The sequence below is a fragment of the Mustelus asterias genome, unplaced genomic scaffold (genome assembly GCF_964213995.1).
Source record: "Mustelus asterias unplaced genomic scaffold, sMusAst1.hap1.1 HAP1_SCAFFOLD_301, whole genome shotgun sequence".
Classification (NCBI taxonomy): domain Eukaryota; kingdom Metazoa; phylum Chordata; class Chondrichthyes; order Carcharhiniformes; family Triakidae; genus Mustelus; species Mustelus asterias.
Genome location: NW_027590266.1, coordinates 30,269 through 43,335, shown reverse-complemented (window position 1 = coordinate 43,335; position 13,067 = coordinate 30,269). Strand labels below are relative to the sequence as shown.

At 44.6% G+C, this 13,067-nt stretch overlaps 1 protein-coding gene and 1 pseudogene across 1 annotated transcript in view; both read left to right on the top strand.

Annotated features, from left to right (window-relative positions):
* LOC144486231 (antiviral innate immune response effector IFIT1-like) overlaps positions 1–7,407 on the top strand; it is a 60,925-nt gene extending 53,518 nt beyond the window's left edge. Inside the window, exon 2 of the mRNA XM_078204301.1 lies at positions 6,354–7,407. Within this exon, the coding sequence (XP_078060427.1) occupies positions 6,354–7,407 (1,054 nt within the window). The remainder of the gene's footprint in view (positions 1–6,353) is intronic.
* Positions 7,408–8,314: 907 nt separating this feature from the next.
* On the top strand, positions 8,315–11,087 carry LOC144486221 (interferon-induced protein with tetratricopeptide repeats 5-like; annotated as a pseudogene).
* Positions 11,088–13,067: the final 1,980 nt, after the last annotated feature.

Genomic DNA, 13,067 nt, shown 5'->3' with positions numbered 1-13,067 from the left:
TCTGTGTATAATTTAAACCTCGGGGGTATCCATCCAATTTGAATTCAATATTCCAGTGATTATTTTCTGATTTATTAACTTAGACTCACAGAATCATAGAATCCCTACAGTGCGGATGAGGCCATTTAGCCCATCGAGCCTGCACCGACAAACAATCTCACCCTATTCCCGCAACCTCATGTGTTTACCCTGCGAATTCCCCTGACACTAAGGGACAATTTAGCATGGCCAATCAACCCAACCTGCACATTTTTGGAGAAAACCAGAGCACCTGGAGGAAACCCCCACAGCCACCCAAGGCTGGATTTGAACCCGGGTCCCTGGCACTGTGAGGGAACAGTGTTAACTACTGTGCCACCTTGCTGCCCCGCTCACACCTCCCAGGGAGGTTATTTGTTTTTTCTTATGGCTCTTCTACTTCTTGTATTTGAATTGATTCTATTCCTCTTATGTGAGGAATAAAAGAATGACCAGGGTGAGGTTAGGGCCGGTCAAGGACAGTAGTGGGAACTTGTGTATGGAGTCGGTAGAGATAGGCGAGGTGATGAATGAATACTTTTCTTCAGTGTTCACCAAGGAGAGGGGCCATGTTTTTGAGGAAAAGAAGGTGTTACAGGCTAATATGCTGGAGGGAATAGATGTTCGGAGGGAGGATGTCCTGGCAGTTTTGAATAAACTGAAGGTCGATAAGTCCCCTGGGCCTGATGAAATGTATCCTAGGATTCTTTGGGAGGCAAGGGATGAGATTGCAGAGCCTTTGGCTTTGATCTTTGGGTCCTCGCTGTCCACGGGGAAGGTGCCAGAGGACTGGAGAATGGTGAATGTTGTTCCTCTGTTTAAGAAAGGGAATAGAAATGACCCTGGTAATTATAGACCGGTTAGTCTTACTTCGGTGGTTGGTAAATTGATGGAACAGGTCCTTAGAGATGGGATTTACGACCATTTAGAAAGATGCGGATTAATCCGGGATAGTCAGCATGGATTCGTGAAGGGCAAGTCGTGCCTCACAAATTTGATTGAATTTTTTGAGGAGGTAACTAAGTGTGTTGATGAAGGTAGGGCAGTTGATGTCATATACATGGATTTTAGTAAGGCGTTTGAGAAGGTCCCCCATGGTCGGCTTATGATGAAAGTGAGGAGGTGTGGGATAGGGGGAAAGTTGGCCGATTGGATAGGTAACTGGCTGTCTGATCGAAGACAGAGGGTGGTGGTCGATGGAAAATTTTCGGATTGTAGGCAGGTTGCTAGCGGAGTGCCGCAGGGAACAATGCTTGGTCCTCTGCTCTTTGTGATTTTTATTAATGACTTAGAGGAGGGGGCTGAAGGGTGGATCAGTAAATTTGCTGATGACACTAAGATTGGTGGAGTAGTGGATGAGGTGGAGGGCTGTTGTAGGCTGCAAAGAGACATAGATAGGGTGCAAAGCTGGGCTGAAAAATGGCAAATGGAGTTTAACCCTGATAAATGTGAGGTGATTCATTTTGGTAGGACTAATTTAAATGTGGATTATAGGGTCAAAGGTAGGGTTCTGAAGACTGTGGAGGAACAGAGAGATCTTGGGGTTCATATCCACAGATCTCTAAAGGTTGCCACTCAAGTGGATAGAGCTGTGAAGAAGGCCTATAGTGTGTTAGCTTTTATTAACAGGGGGTTGGAGTTTAAGAGCCGTGGGGTTATGCTGCAACTGTACAGGACCTTGGTGAGACCACATTTGGAGTATTGTGTGCAGTTCTGGTCACCTCACTATAGGAAGGATGTGGAAGCGCTGGAAAGAGTGCAGTGGAGATTTACCAGGATGCTGCCTGGTTTGGAGGGTAGGTCTTATGAGGAAAAGTTGCGGGAGCTAGGGCTGTTCTCTCTGGAGCGGAGGAGGCTGAGGGGAGACTTAATAGAGGTTTATAAAATGATGAAGGGGATGGATAGAGTGAACGTTCAAAGACTATTTCCTCGGGTGGATGGAGCTATTACAAGGGGGCATAACTATAGGGTTCATGGTGGGAGATACAGGAAGGATATCAGAGGTAGGTTCTTTACGCAGAGAGTGGTTGGGGTGTGGAATGGACTGCCTGCAGTGATAGTGGAGTCAGACACTTTAGGAACATTTAAGCAGTTATTGGATAGGCACATGGAGCACACCAGGATGATAGGGAGTGGGATAGCTTGATCTTGGTTTCAGATAAAGCTCGGCACAACATCGTGGGCTGAAGGGCCTGTTCTGTGCTGTACTGTTCTATGTTCTATGTTCTATGTTTTCTCTTTCTTGTTGAGGGCTACTTGTACTTTAGATCACCATGTCATCTAAATTGTATATCCTATCTTTCCACAGGCATGGAACTCTGCTCCTCTACCAAGCATTCTTTCCACTTCAGCAGGGCTTTCCCACCACACCAAGAGCATTCCAAGATGGCGGTTAGTTCAACTTTCCCCACTTTAATAGGCTCATGTTTCAACAAGCTTTCTCTTTTCTGTACAACTTAATGAATGGTCTCACTCATTCTTTTCCCCATGAGCGACTGCTCAATTTTACATTCTAAGCTCAGTCTGTTCATCAACTTTACTGCTTTGGTGAGAATTAAACCTTCCCTTATTTGTAAGAGATCTAATACAGTTTCATCTAAGGGTCCAACTATTATGTGAGCATATATTGCTCAATCTCTGAGGATCCTATATTCACAATTTTATGCTAGCCTGTACAGGCCATTTATATATTGATCCATGCATTCACTCTGTTTTTCTTTCATCTTCTGGAATAATGGTTGCTCAATGGGTGGCACAGCGGCACAGTGGTTAGCACTGCTGCCTCACAGCGCCAGAGTCCTGGGTTCGATTCCTGGCTTGGGTCACTATATGTGCGGAGTTTGCACATTCTCCCCATGTCTGCGTGGATTTCCTCCGGGTGCTCCGGTTTCCTCCCACATTCTGAAAGTCGTGCTGGTTGGGTGCATTGACCTCAACAGGTGCCGGACTGTGGTGACTCAGGGAATTTCACAGTAACTTCATTGCAGTGTTAATGTAAGCCTACTTGTGACACTAATAAATTAACTTTAACTACCACACCCACAATTCTCTGAATTCTCAGCTGAGTCTTCAATCAATTGTCCTCTTTTCCTGTTTCTGCAGGTCTATCCGGTCTGCAGGCCAGAAGTTTTTCTGGAGTTTTTACTCGCTGTTGGCTACCACCATGTTTCATCTTGTGATTGGGGTCTGGATGGGATATTTTAGGATATTTCTGTTCCCCTGAGAAAGCTACTTGAGGCTGGTTGGTAAAAACCATTTTTATTATAGCTACAGGTTTCTGCACAGCTCAGTAATTCTACACGAGGTTGTTCTTCTCTTTCCCTCTGGATCACAGTTACCTAATCTTTTGACACTGCATCATAGTTACATCAGCAGTTACATCAGTATTAGGTGTTCCTGATGTTAACCCTTGATAGGTTTGGAAGTGAGTGGGATTTTAAAAGTCAGTGATATAAAGTCAGTATATCAGGAAGCCATCACCAAGTTGCCAAGGGCGGCACGGTGGCACAGTGCCCCTCAGCACTGCTGCCCCTCAGCGCCAGGGCCCGGGTTCAATTCCCGGCTTGGGTCACTGTCTGTGTGGAGTGTGCATATTCTTCCCTGTGTCTGCGTGGGTTTCCTCCGGGTGCTCCGGTTTCCTCCCACAGTCTGAAAGATGGGTTGGTTAGGTGCATTGACCCAAACAGGCACCGGAATGTGGCGACTAGGGGAATTTCACGGTAACTTCATTGCAGTGTTAATGTAAGCCTTACTTGTGACTAATAAATAAACTGTAAACTTTTAAGAAGCCCTGGAGCTATTGATGAGAAAGCTAATCCCTGAGGAGCAGCAGAGAATGTACAATGCGATTTATAAACTTTCCAAACACATGGAGCATGATGGAGGAGAGAATGGAGGAGACCACCTCAAGCATGAGTGGGATGGTGTCACATGACATTGGTCTGATCCACATCCAGTGCTCTCCATTGAAGCAAATTGTGTGTGTCCAAAAGACCACAAGAGGTAACTGATGGATGAGGTAGAGGCATTTGAGCCGTGATCTTTTATCTAACGCTATAAACTGGCCTTTGTTTAGAATTAGTTCCATGGAGATCCATCTCAAACATAATTGGCATCGCGCTTTTGCGAATGGGAAGAATGGTTTACAGTTCCATTTTCTTTCCTGGATAGTGTTGTCGGTAAAATAATACCTCTGAGACTATCAGTGAGTCAAAGTACAGTGGCTTTATTGCAAAAACTTTTGGGAGAAGCCTGGTTCCTAAAGCGGTTCACCAGACTTCTCCCCGAACACAAATAAGAGTAGATTTTTATACATCCCAGTTCCCGCCCTGAGTCACGTCCGCAGTTCTCCAAGATGTCTGTCATGGTTCGTCCTCCATCATGTAGTTATTGCTGCTGCAGCAGTTTCGTCCTTTGCGTAGTCCGTGTAATCGTAGCTGTCTCAAGGCCGCGACTGTCTCTGTTCTGTTCCTCTATTGTCACAATATTGGTCTTCTTTAGTGATTAGCCGTTATCGCATCTCGACACCTGTGGTTTGTTTAGCCAGCATACAAGATTACAAACTTGCACAAACAAGTTAACTGGGCATACAAGGTTACAGGGGTGCACAAATCTTTAAGTATTACAAAATTCATTAACCCGTTCCCTTCTTCAATAGAAAATCTGTTTCTGTTTTTCATTGCGTCGCTTCAGTTTCGATTCACATTTAGGAAATGATCTCAAGCAATTCATGACTGGATCAATTAATGAGCTAAAGAGTGTAACAAAACCCAACACTGCCCTCGATCAACTCATCACTTCAAGCAGGGGTGAAGCTGAGACAGGAACTCGACCCATTCCCCATTTGATCAACATTATGAGGTAAAGCTCATCAGAATTGCTTTAGTATTGACACCGGTGTGTAGACGACTGAACCCAGAGCTTGTTTTCAGAAACTAGCATACTTTTACAAAGCAGTTGGAACACAGACCAGGAATTATTTATTCGCTGTGAGAGGGTGTTTTGCTTACCAAGGCCACTGATTGTTGTAAAGCATAAAACAATAGGAAGATATTTTTTAAATTGTTATTGATTAATAATTCAAATCAATGAATTAGTTCGAATCTCAATGAAGCACGCACCTACTCACTTTCCAAAGCTATTTTATTGGTAACTATTATTCAGAAGGCAAATGAATTACTAACAACACAGATTGTGTGGTGTTACATTACACATTGAATAAAGGCTAGCAATTCACTCCCAGTTCAAGTACAGTAACTAGCAGCTTATATGTGACTTGCATGTGAATATTTAAGGATGCCTGCCCAAGGCAACACTGGAAAGGAGAAATTATATTGACAGCACAGGAGGCAGAATTGATTGCATGGTACGTGCAAGACAGAAATAGGCCATTCAGCCTCACCCTCCATGTTGGTGGATTGTTTTGATTGGATACAGCATATACAAGTCACATAGCTTCTGTAAAAACAATATACATACAACAATCTACACTTGCAATGCAAATTCAAGGGGTCTTTGCATTTTGCCAATAAATTGTCCCGATCACTAAGTTAATCCTGTTTTGTAGTCACATGTCCAAGCCTGAATTTCCCCCTCTTTTGGATCAATCACCCTCCATCATCTCATCCACAAGCCCCAATCCACCCCTTGTCACCTTTGTCTGCAAAGCGGACTTCCTGGTCTTGAGGCTTCCCTGCGGACTGGGAATGAAAGGGGAAATGTTTTAGAATTAACATGCACAATGTAGTGAGGATGCTCTTATTGCAGATTAGAATGCAAGAAAAACAGGGAGATGCACTGGGCAAATGTAACAGACAGAAATTCAGATAATGCTCCTGTTCATGTCATTGTGAGAGGAGGTGGTTGTGGTGTTACTGAACAGTGACTAACAGACCAGGAGCTAATACAACAGTCAGCATGAAGGAAATATGAGGAAGCGGTGTAGTCCTCACATTTCCTATCTTTTTATTCATTGGTGGGACATGGGTGTCGCTGGCTGGCCAGCATTTATTGCCCATCCCTGGTTGCCCTTGAGAAGGTGGCGGTGACCAGCCTTCTTGAAATGCTGCAGCCCATGTGCTATGGTTTGACCCAAATGCCGTTAGGAAGGGAATTCCAGGATTTTGACCCAGCGACTGCAAAAGAACGGCCAATATATTTCCAGGTCAGGATAGTGAATGTCTTGGAGGAGAACTTGCAGGTGGTGTGCAGAGACCATCTCTTGTGACCAGAGTATTTACTGAGTCCAGGAATCAGGAGAATGCTTCAAAAACCAAATGGGAGGAGGTGTCTCAGTTAGTCTGAGATGGGTTTTGATGATTTGTTTTCTCTTGCAGTGACCAAGAGAAGGATTTGTTGAAAGTGAAGCTCGATCAGCTTCAATGTCACTTCACGTGGGCGCCACAGAAAGAAAACATTGACTTGGATGATATGAAGCAAAGATTAGAAGATTCAATACAGCTTGATGTGATATATCGAGCCACGTCTTACAACCAACTCGCTTTTGTAAACTGTCTGCAAGGAAACTGTGAGGAGGCGATTCAAAACTTACAGGAAGCTGAAGAGATTCTGAGGGAGAATCATGAAGATGAATTTGAAAAAAGAATCATCGTCACCTATGGAAACCGTGCCTGGGTCAATTATCACATGGGGCAACTGACAGAGGCTCAGTCCTACCTCGACAAACTGGAGAGGATCTGTCAACAATTTCCTGATGCCTCTCGGTATACAGCAATGATACCTGAAGTGTACGGGGAGAAGGGTTGGTCACTGCTGAATTGTACGAGTCAATATTATGAAGATGCAATGGAATGTTTTAAAAAGGCTCTGGAGGAAGATCCGGATAACACGGAATGGAATGTTGGATATGCGACTGTTCTGTTTCGTCTGGAGTGGTTTTCTGGTACCCCAGAGAGTCGTGGGCCCAGTGAAGCAGTGAAGCATTTGAGACGTGTGCTGGAGCTTGATCCAGATCACACTGAAGCCATGGTGCTGCTGGCTCTAAAACTACAACACTTCAATCAGAAGGAAGAAGCACTGAAATTCATTGAGGAAGCGTTGCAGAAATCCCCTGATCTTCCATACGTGCTTCGTTATGCTGCAAAGTTTTACAGAACAAAAGGAGATGTGGAAAAAGCTGTGGATCTGTTGAAGAAAGGATTAGAAATTACCCCAAACTCTACCTTCTTACACCATCAAATAGGTCTGTGCTACAGAACCAGGTTGTATGAACTGATGAAATATCCAGACAGCAAAGGTCCTTGCAATGCTGCTCTTCAACAAAGAGCTGAACTGATCAAACTGTGCAAGTTTCATTTTCAAAAAGCTTTTGAAAGCCGACCATTAACATCTATTAAACCACACTTGCTTTTTGCAGAGATCTGTTCATAATTTGCTTTTACGAAGGATGGTGCTATTATAGCTGAGGTTCATTTCAATTGAACATCTCCAGCTCTGTGCAGGATTCCAAAATGTATCAGAGGTAGGGATCCAAACTTGAGAAAGAAGGGAGAAGGTGGTGTTATCAATTTGCAGACTTCTTTTTCTTGACTGCCCAAAGCAAAGAGAATGTTGTCCAGAAAGGCATTTCAAAATGTTGATTCTGGTCACAGGACCTCTCTCAGTCATGTTCCAGCAGATCTTCTGTTTCTGCCTCAAAGGAAGTTTTATAGAAATGCAAGTGACAAGAACCAGTCACAAGTTTCAGTTCATTTTGAAGTAATTCTTGAATTCAGCAGGTGCTAAATTTCATAGGAAATTTGCCTTGGCAGGGTCTCAACACGGTGGAAACTTCCAGCAACTTGTAATCAATTTGTAATAACAGATGTGCCAGGTGACCTGTGGCAGCCATCTTAAGACAAGGTCTTTGCAAGCTATACAAAATCCTTTTAAAGAAGTTCGATATGTATTTGACCAGATGATCAAATTGAACATTAATATTCCACATGCACATGGCAAATCAACATGAGATTGCTTTGAAGCACATGGTATAAGTGTGTCGGAGGAGGGCAAGTGGAGAGCATCAAAGGCTTTTGGGCTGTTTGAGATATTTTCCTCATGGGCATTTCCCATGGCTCGGTGGCTCCATGGACTTCTGTTTGAACACACAACGGTCACTGAGCAGACAGCACTGTTTCCTGGAGGGAAATGTTGTTTTTCAGTTATATTTCCTTGGTTAGGTTCCGATTCACATTCAGGAAATGACGTCAAGCGATTCACCACGGGACTGATTACAAAAGAAAGCTGAGAAACAACAAACCAAACACCCTTCGCGACCAACTCACCGTTGCAAGTGGAGCTGAAGCTGAAACAGGAATCCAAACCATCTCCCATCTGATCAGCATGATGAGGTAAGGATGATGGGAACTTCTTTGGTATTGATATTTGTGTGCAGGCTCTTGAGTGAGGAGCTGGCTTTCAGAAAGAAATTAGCATGCAATCGCAAAGCAGTCAAAATGTGTAAAGCTGGAATTATTCATTGACAGCGAGAAGGTGTGATGCTGGGCCAAGATTAGCGACGATCAGGAAACAGATTTGTTCGTTTCTTTATACTGGTTAACCATTCAAATTCAAATTAAAAGGTTGCCATTTGATCTCCATTGATGTACAAGATCAGATCTTATACTTGTGTCCTGTCAGTGCCCTCTGCTCGTTTGCAGTCTGTGAAGGGAAACAAATAATTTCCAGTCCAAGGTAATCTGGATAGGGTTTACTCATGTGAAATTGTGATTTTCAGCACTTATGTACACATAACAGAAAGCAATCAGAAACATAAAGTTAAAGGGAGAGCACAGCATGAACTGTGTTGGACAGGAGTGAATGTTAAAAGTTAAAAGTTTATTTATTAGTGTCACAAGTAGGCTTTCATTAACACTGCAATGAAGTTACTGTGAAAATCCCCGAGGCACCACGTTCCAGTTCCTGTTCGGGTACACTGGGGGAGAATGTAGCATGGCCAATGTACCTAAACAGCACGTATTTAGACTGTGGGAGGAAACCCGAGCACCCGGAGGAAACCCACGCAGACACGGAGAGAACATGCAGACTCTGCGCAGACAGTGATCCAAGCCGGGAGTCGAACCTGGGTCCCTGGCTCAATGTTATAGGGATTGTATTATGGGACTTAGATTAGGAATTCCAGTTAAAATGGGTAAGAGAAGGAAAATGACTTGCTGAAAATGAAAATGACTGTAGAGGGTAAGAAAACTGACGTAAACTGACGCAAAAGGACAGTGGTTGTAGTTTGAACTGAATAGCCAAGGGCGCAAATTAAAATCGGAAATTAGCTCACACTCCACCTTCTTACACCATATGGACAAATAGGTCAGTGTTACAGGACCAAAATGAAAAAAACTGATCCAGGCAGTGAAGATCCTCACAATCCTGCTTTTCAACAGAAAGCTGAATTGAGAAATCAATTTCCTTTTGGAGCTTCATGTGCAGAAACCATCGTTCCTCGACTAGAGGGTTCATGGCCATTGAATCCAGGAGTCAGTAACAGTTATTAGCTAAAAAAAATGAACTGAGGGAGAAGAGCCTGTTTCAGTTAGTCTGAGATGGATTTTGATGATTTTTCTTTCTCTTGCAGTGACCAAGAGAAGGATTTGTTGAAAGTGAAGCTCGATCAGCTTCAATGTCACTTCACGTGGGCGCCACAGAAAGAAAACATTGACTTGGATGATATGAAGCAAAAATTAGAAGATTCAATTCAGCTTGATGTGAAATATCAAGCCACGTCTTACAACCAACTCGCTTTTGTAAACTGTCTGCAAGGAAACTGTGAGGAGGCGATCCAAAACTTACAGGAAGCTGAAAAGATTCTGAGGGAGAATCATGAAGATGAATTTGAAAAAAGAATCAGCGTCACCTATGGAAACCGTGCCTGGGTCAATTATCGCATGGGACAACTGACAGAGGCTCAGTCCTACCTCGACAAACTGGAGAGGATCTGTCAACAATTTCCTGATGCCTCTCGGTAGACAGCAATGATACCTGAAGTGTACGGGGAGAAGAGTTGGTCACTGCTGAAAACGGCAGCTCAATATTATGAAGAAGCAAAGGAATGTTTTATAAAGGCTCTGGAGGAAGATACGGATAATATTGATTGGAATGTTGAATACGCGACTGCTCTGTTTCGCCTGGAGCAATTTCCTGGAACTCTAGAAAATTGTTGACCAGTTGAATCAGTGAAGCAGTGGAGACGTGTGCTGGAGCTTGATCCAGATCACACTGTAGCCATGGTGCTGCTGGCTCTAAAACTACAACAGTTCAATCAGAAGGAAGAAGGAGTTAAGTTAGTTGAAGAAGCGTTGCAGAAATCCCCTGATCTTTCATTTGTGCTTCGTTATGCAGCAATTTTTTACAGGAAAAAAGGAGATATGGAAAAATCGATGGAATTGGTGAAGAAAGGATTAGAAATGACCCCAAACTCTACCTTCTTACACCATCAAGTAGGTGTGTGTTACAGAACAAAATTGGACGAACTGATGAAATATCCAGACAGCAAAGGTCCTCGCAATGCTGCTCTTCAACAAAGAGCTGAACTGATCAAACTGTGCAAGTTTCATTTTCAAAAAGCTTTTGAAAACCGACCATTAACATCTATTAAGGCACACCTGGTTTTTGTAGGAATCTGTTCATTAAATGAAGAATATCGCAAAGCAAAAGAGATCTATAACCACTTACTGACACTGAAGGGTATACGTCCAGAGAATAAACAGGCAATATGTTTACAGGCTGGGTTATTTGAACTAAATCACATTAAATCAGAATCAAATGCTATCGCCCATTTTCTGGAAGGAATGAAAGTCAATTATGACTCAGTAGAACAGAAAAAGTGTCGAGAAAACCTGGAGATGATAGCAGCAAGACACCTTCGCCGGAATCCGAGAGACAGCAAGGCCCTTGGTGTTCATGGGTTCCTGCACCAGCTGGATGGGGAGAGATGTGAAGCTATTAAATGCTTTGAAAAGGCTTTGGAGTTTGAACCTGACAATGAAACATATCTAAGGGCTCTTTGTGAATTACGCCTTTCCATCGAGGATGACAATCACTCTCCCAATGAAAACTAAACACATTTTTGGAAAATGTATTGATGTCTCTGATACTGGAGCCCAGTCCGTGTATGTTAATGAGGACCCCGCCCACTTTGGGTGAGCAGTTTAACACAGTTATCACCAAGTGGGGAGATTTAAAATCACCTCCTTCTAATTCTAATGTAACCTGGATGACTGGGAGATAGATATAAACTGATGGCCAAATATAGATTAAAGTATGTTTTGTTTGGATCTTCATTTGTTTTGTGATTTTAATAGGAAAATATTCGAGCTGGTATTTTAAGCTTCAGTGAACTCTGTGTGATTTATACTCTGCTGATGGTAATGACAGTGTAGTAACAATATCCAATCCAGCCTGTAGTGGGTATAATAAAACCACTCTGCCACCCTATCTCTCACTTGCTGCCTCTTCTCAGGAAAGTTGCCCATTGGGTGAAAGGCTTTCCACATGTAACACTGGAGAAAGGGCCAACAGTCAGTGCAGCCCCTTCAGATAAAGCAACTCTTGATTCTGTTGCTCTGAGGATTTGCTGACAGACGATCAGACTCCCATCCAGAGCATTCATTCAGATCTCAGTCTCTGTCACTGGGAGTCTCCCTGTCCTGTAACTTGTCAGCTTCACCAACTCTTCATCAAACCATCCCAGACCCTCACTGGCCAACACAGAGCAGCTCGGACAATACCCGGGTGATGCACGTCAATCGAACTCAAGACACAAGGCTTCGGTAACTGAAGGCTTTTATTGCCTAACAATGGAACTACTAGAACGTAAGTACACCACCCCAGACTGACGAGGTCCCGCCCGAGCAGGGGGTCTTATACCTCTCCCAGGAGGCGGAGCCCGACTGGCATGTGCCACAACAGTAACAACCACAGGTGTATTAATCCCACCCTAGCCCAACAACAACATTAGAACAATCCCACAGTGTGAACACCCGAGCCCAACAACAACATTAGAACAACCCCACAGCGGGAACCAACGATGGTTCACCACATTCACCCCTCCTTTGAGAACAAAGGCCGGCGGGGTGCGAAAACAGACTAAAAAAAAGTCAACAGATTATAAGTCCAGACAGTCTGGAGGACCGCACCGTCGTTGTGACCTCCTCAATACCGGCGGTGACACCGGAGTAGGTGCTTGCGGTGGCGTTCTCTCCAAAACAGCGTCCGGCTGTCCTCTCGCGGACTCACAGGCCGGTTGACCCTGATGAAGCGGTAGTGCAGGGGATCCCGGTACATTCTGCGATGGCGCCGATCTCCGGGTATCAGGCAAGCTGTACAGTGGAGTATAACTGTTATGCACTGGTCCCGGTGCTGACCGCGCCACGTCCGGGGGAGAAATAAGGGATAAGGGATTCGTCACTGGGGGTATGGGAGCGACAGGAGTTGCTACGTCCCCTGCGGGCGCCAGGTCTCGGATCGAGACTGTGTCCTCTCGCCCGTCAGGATATGCCACATAGGCATACTGAGGGTTGGCGTGGAGGAGGTGGACCTGTTCGACCAAGGGGTCGGACTTGCGGGCCCTTACATGTCGCCGCAGAAGGACGGGTCCTGGGTACGTCAACCAGGCTGGTAAAGATATCCCCGAAGACGACTTCCGAGGGAATGAGAACATCCTCTCGTGGGGAGTAGCATTGGTTGCCGTACACAGGAGGGAGCGAATGGAGTGAAGCGCATTTGGGAGGACCTCCTGCCAATGGGAGACTGGAAGGCCTTTGGACTTCAACGCCAATAGGACAGCCTTCCAGACTGTAGCATTCTCTCTTTCCACCTGTCCATTGCCCCTAGGGTTGTAACTCGTGGTCCTACTAGAGGCAATCCCGTATGAGAGCAGGAATTGCCTCAAGTCATTACTCATGAACGACGAGCCCCTGTCGCTATGTATATAGCTGGGGTACCCGAACAGGGTAAAAAGATCACGGAATGCCTTGATCACCGTGGCAGCCGACGTGTCCGCGCACGGGACAACAAACGGGAACCGGGAGTACTCGTCT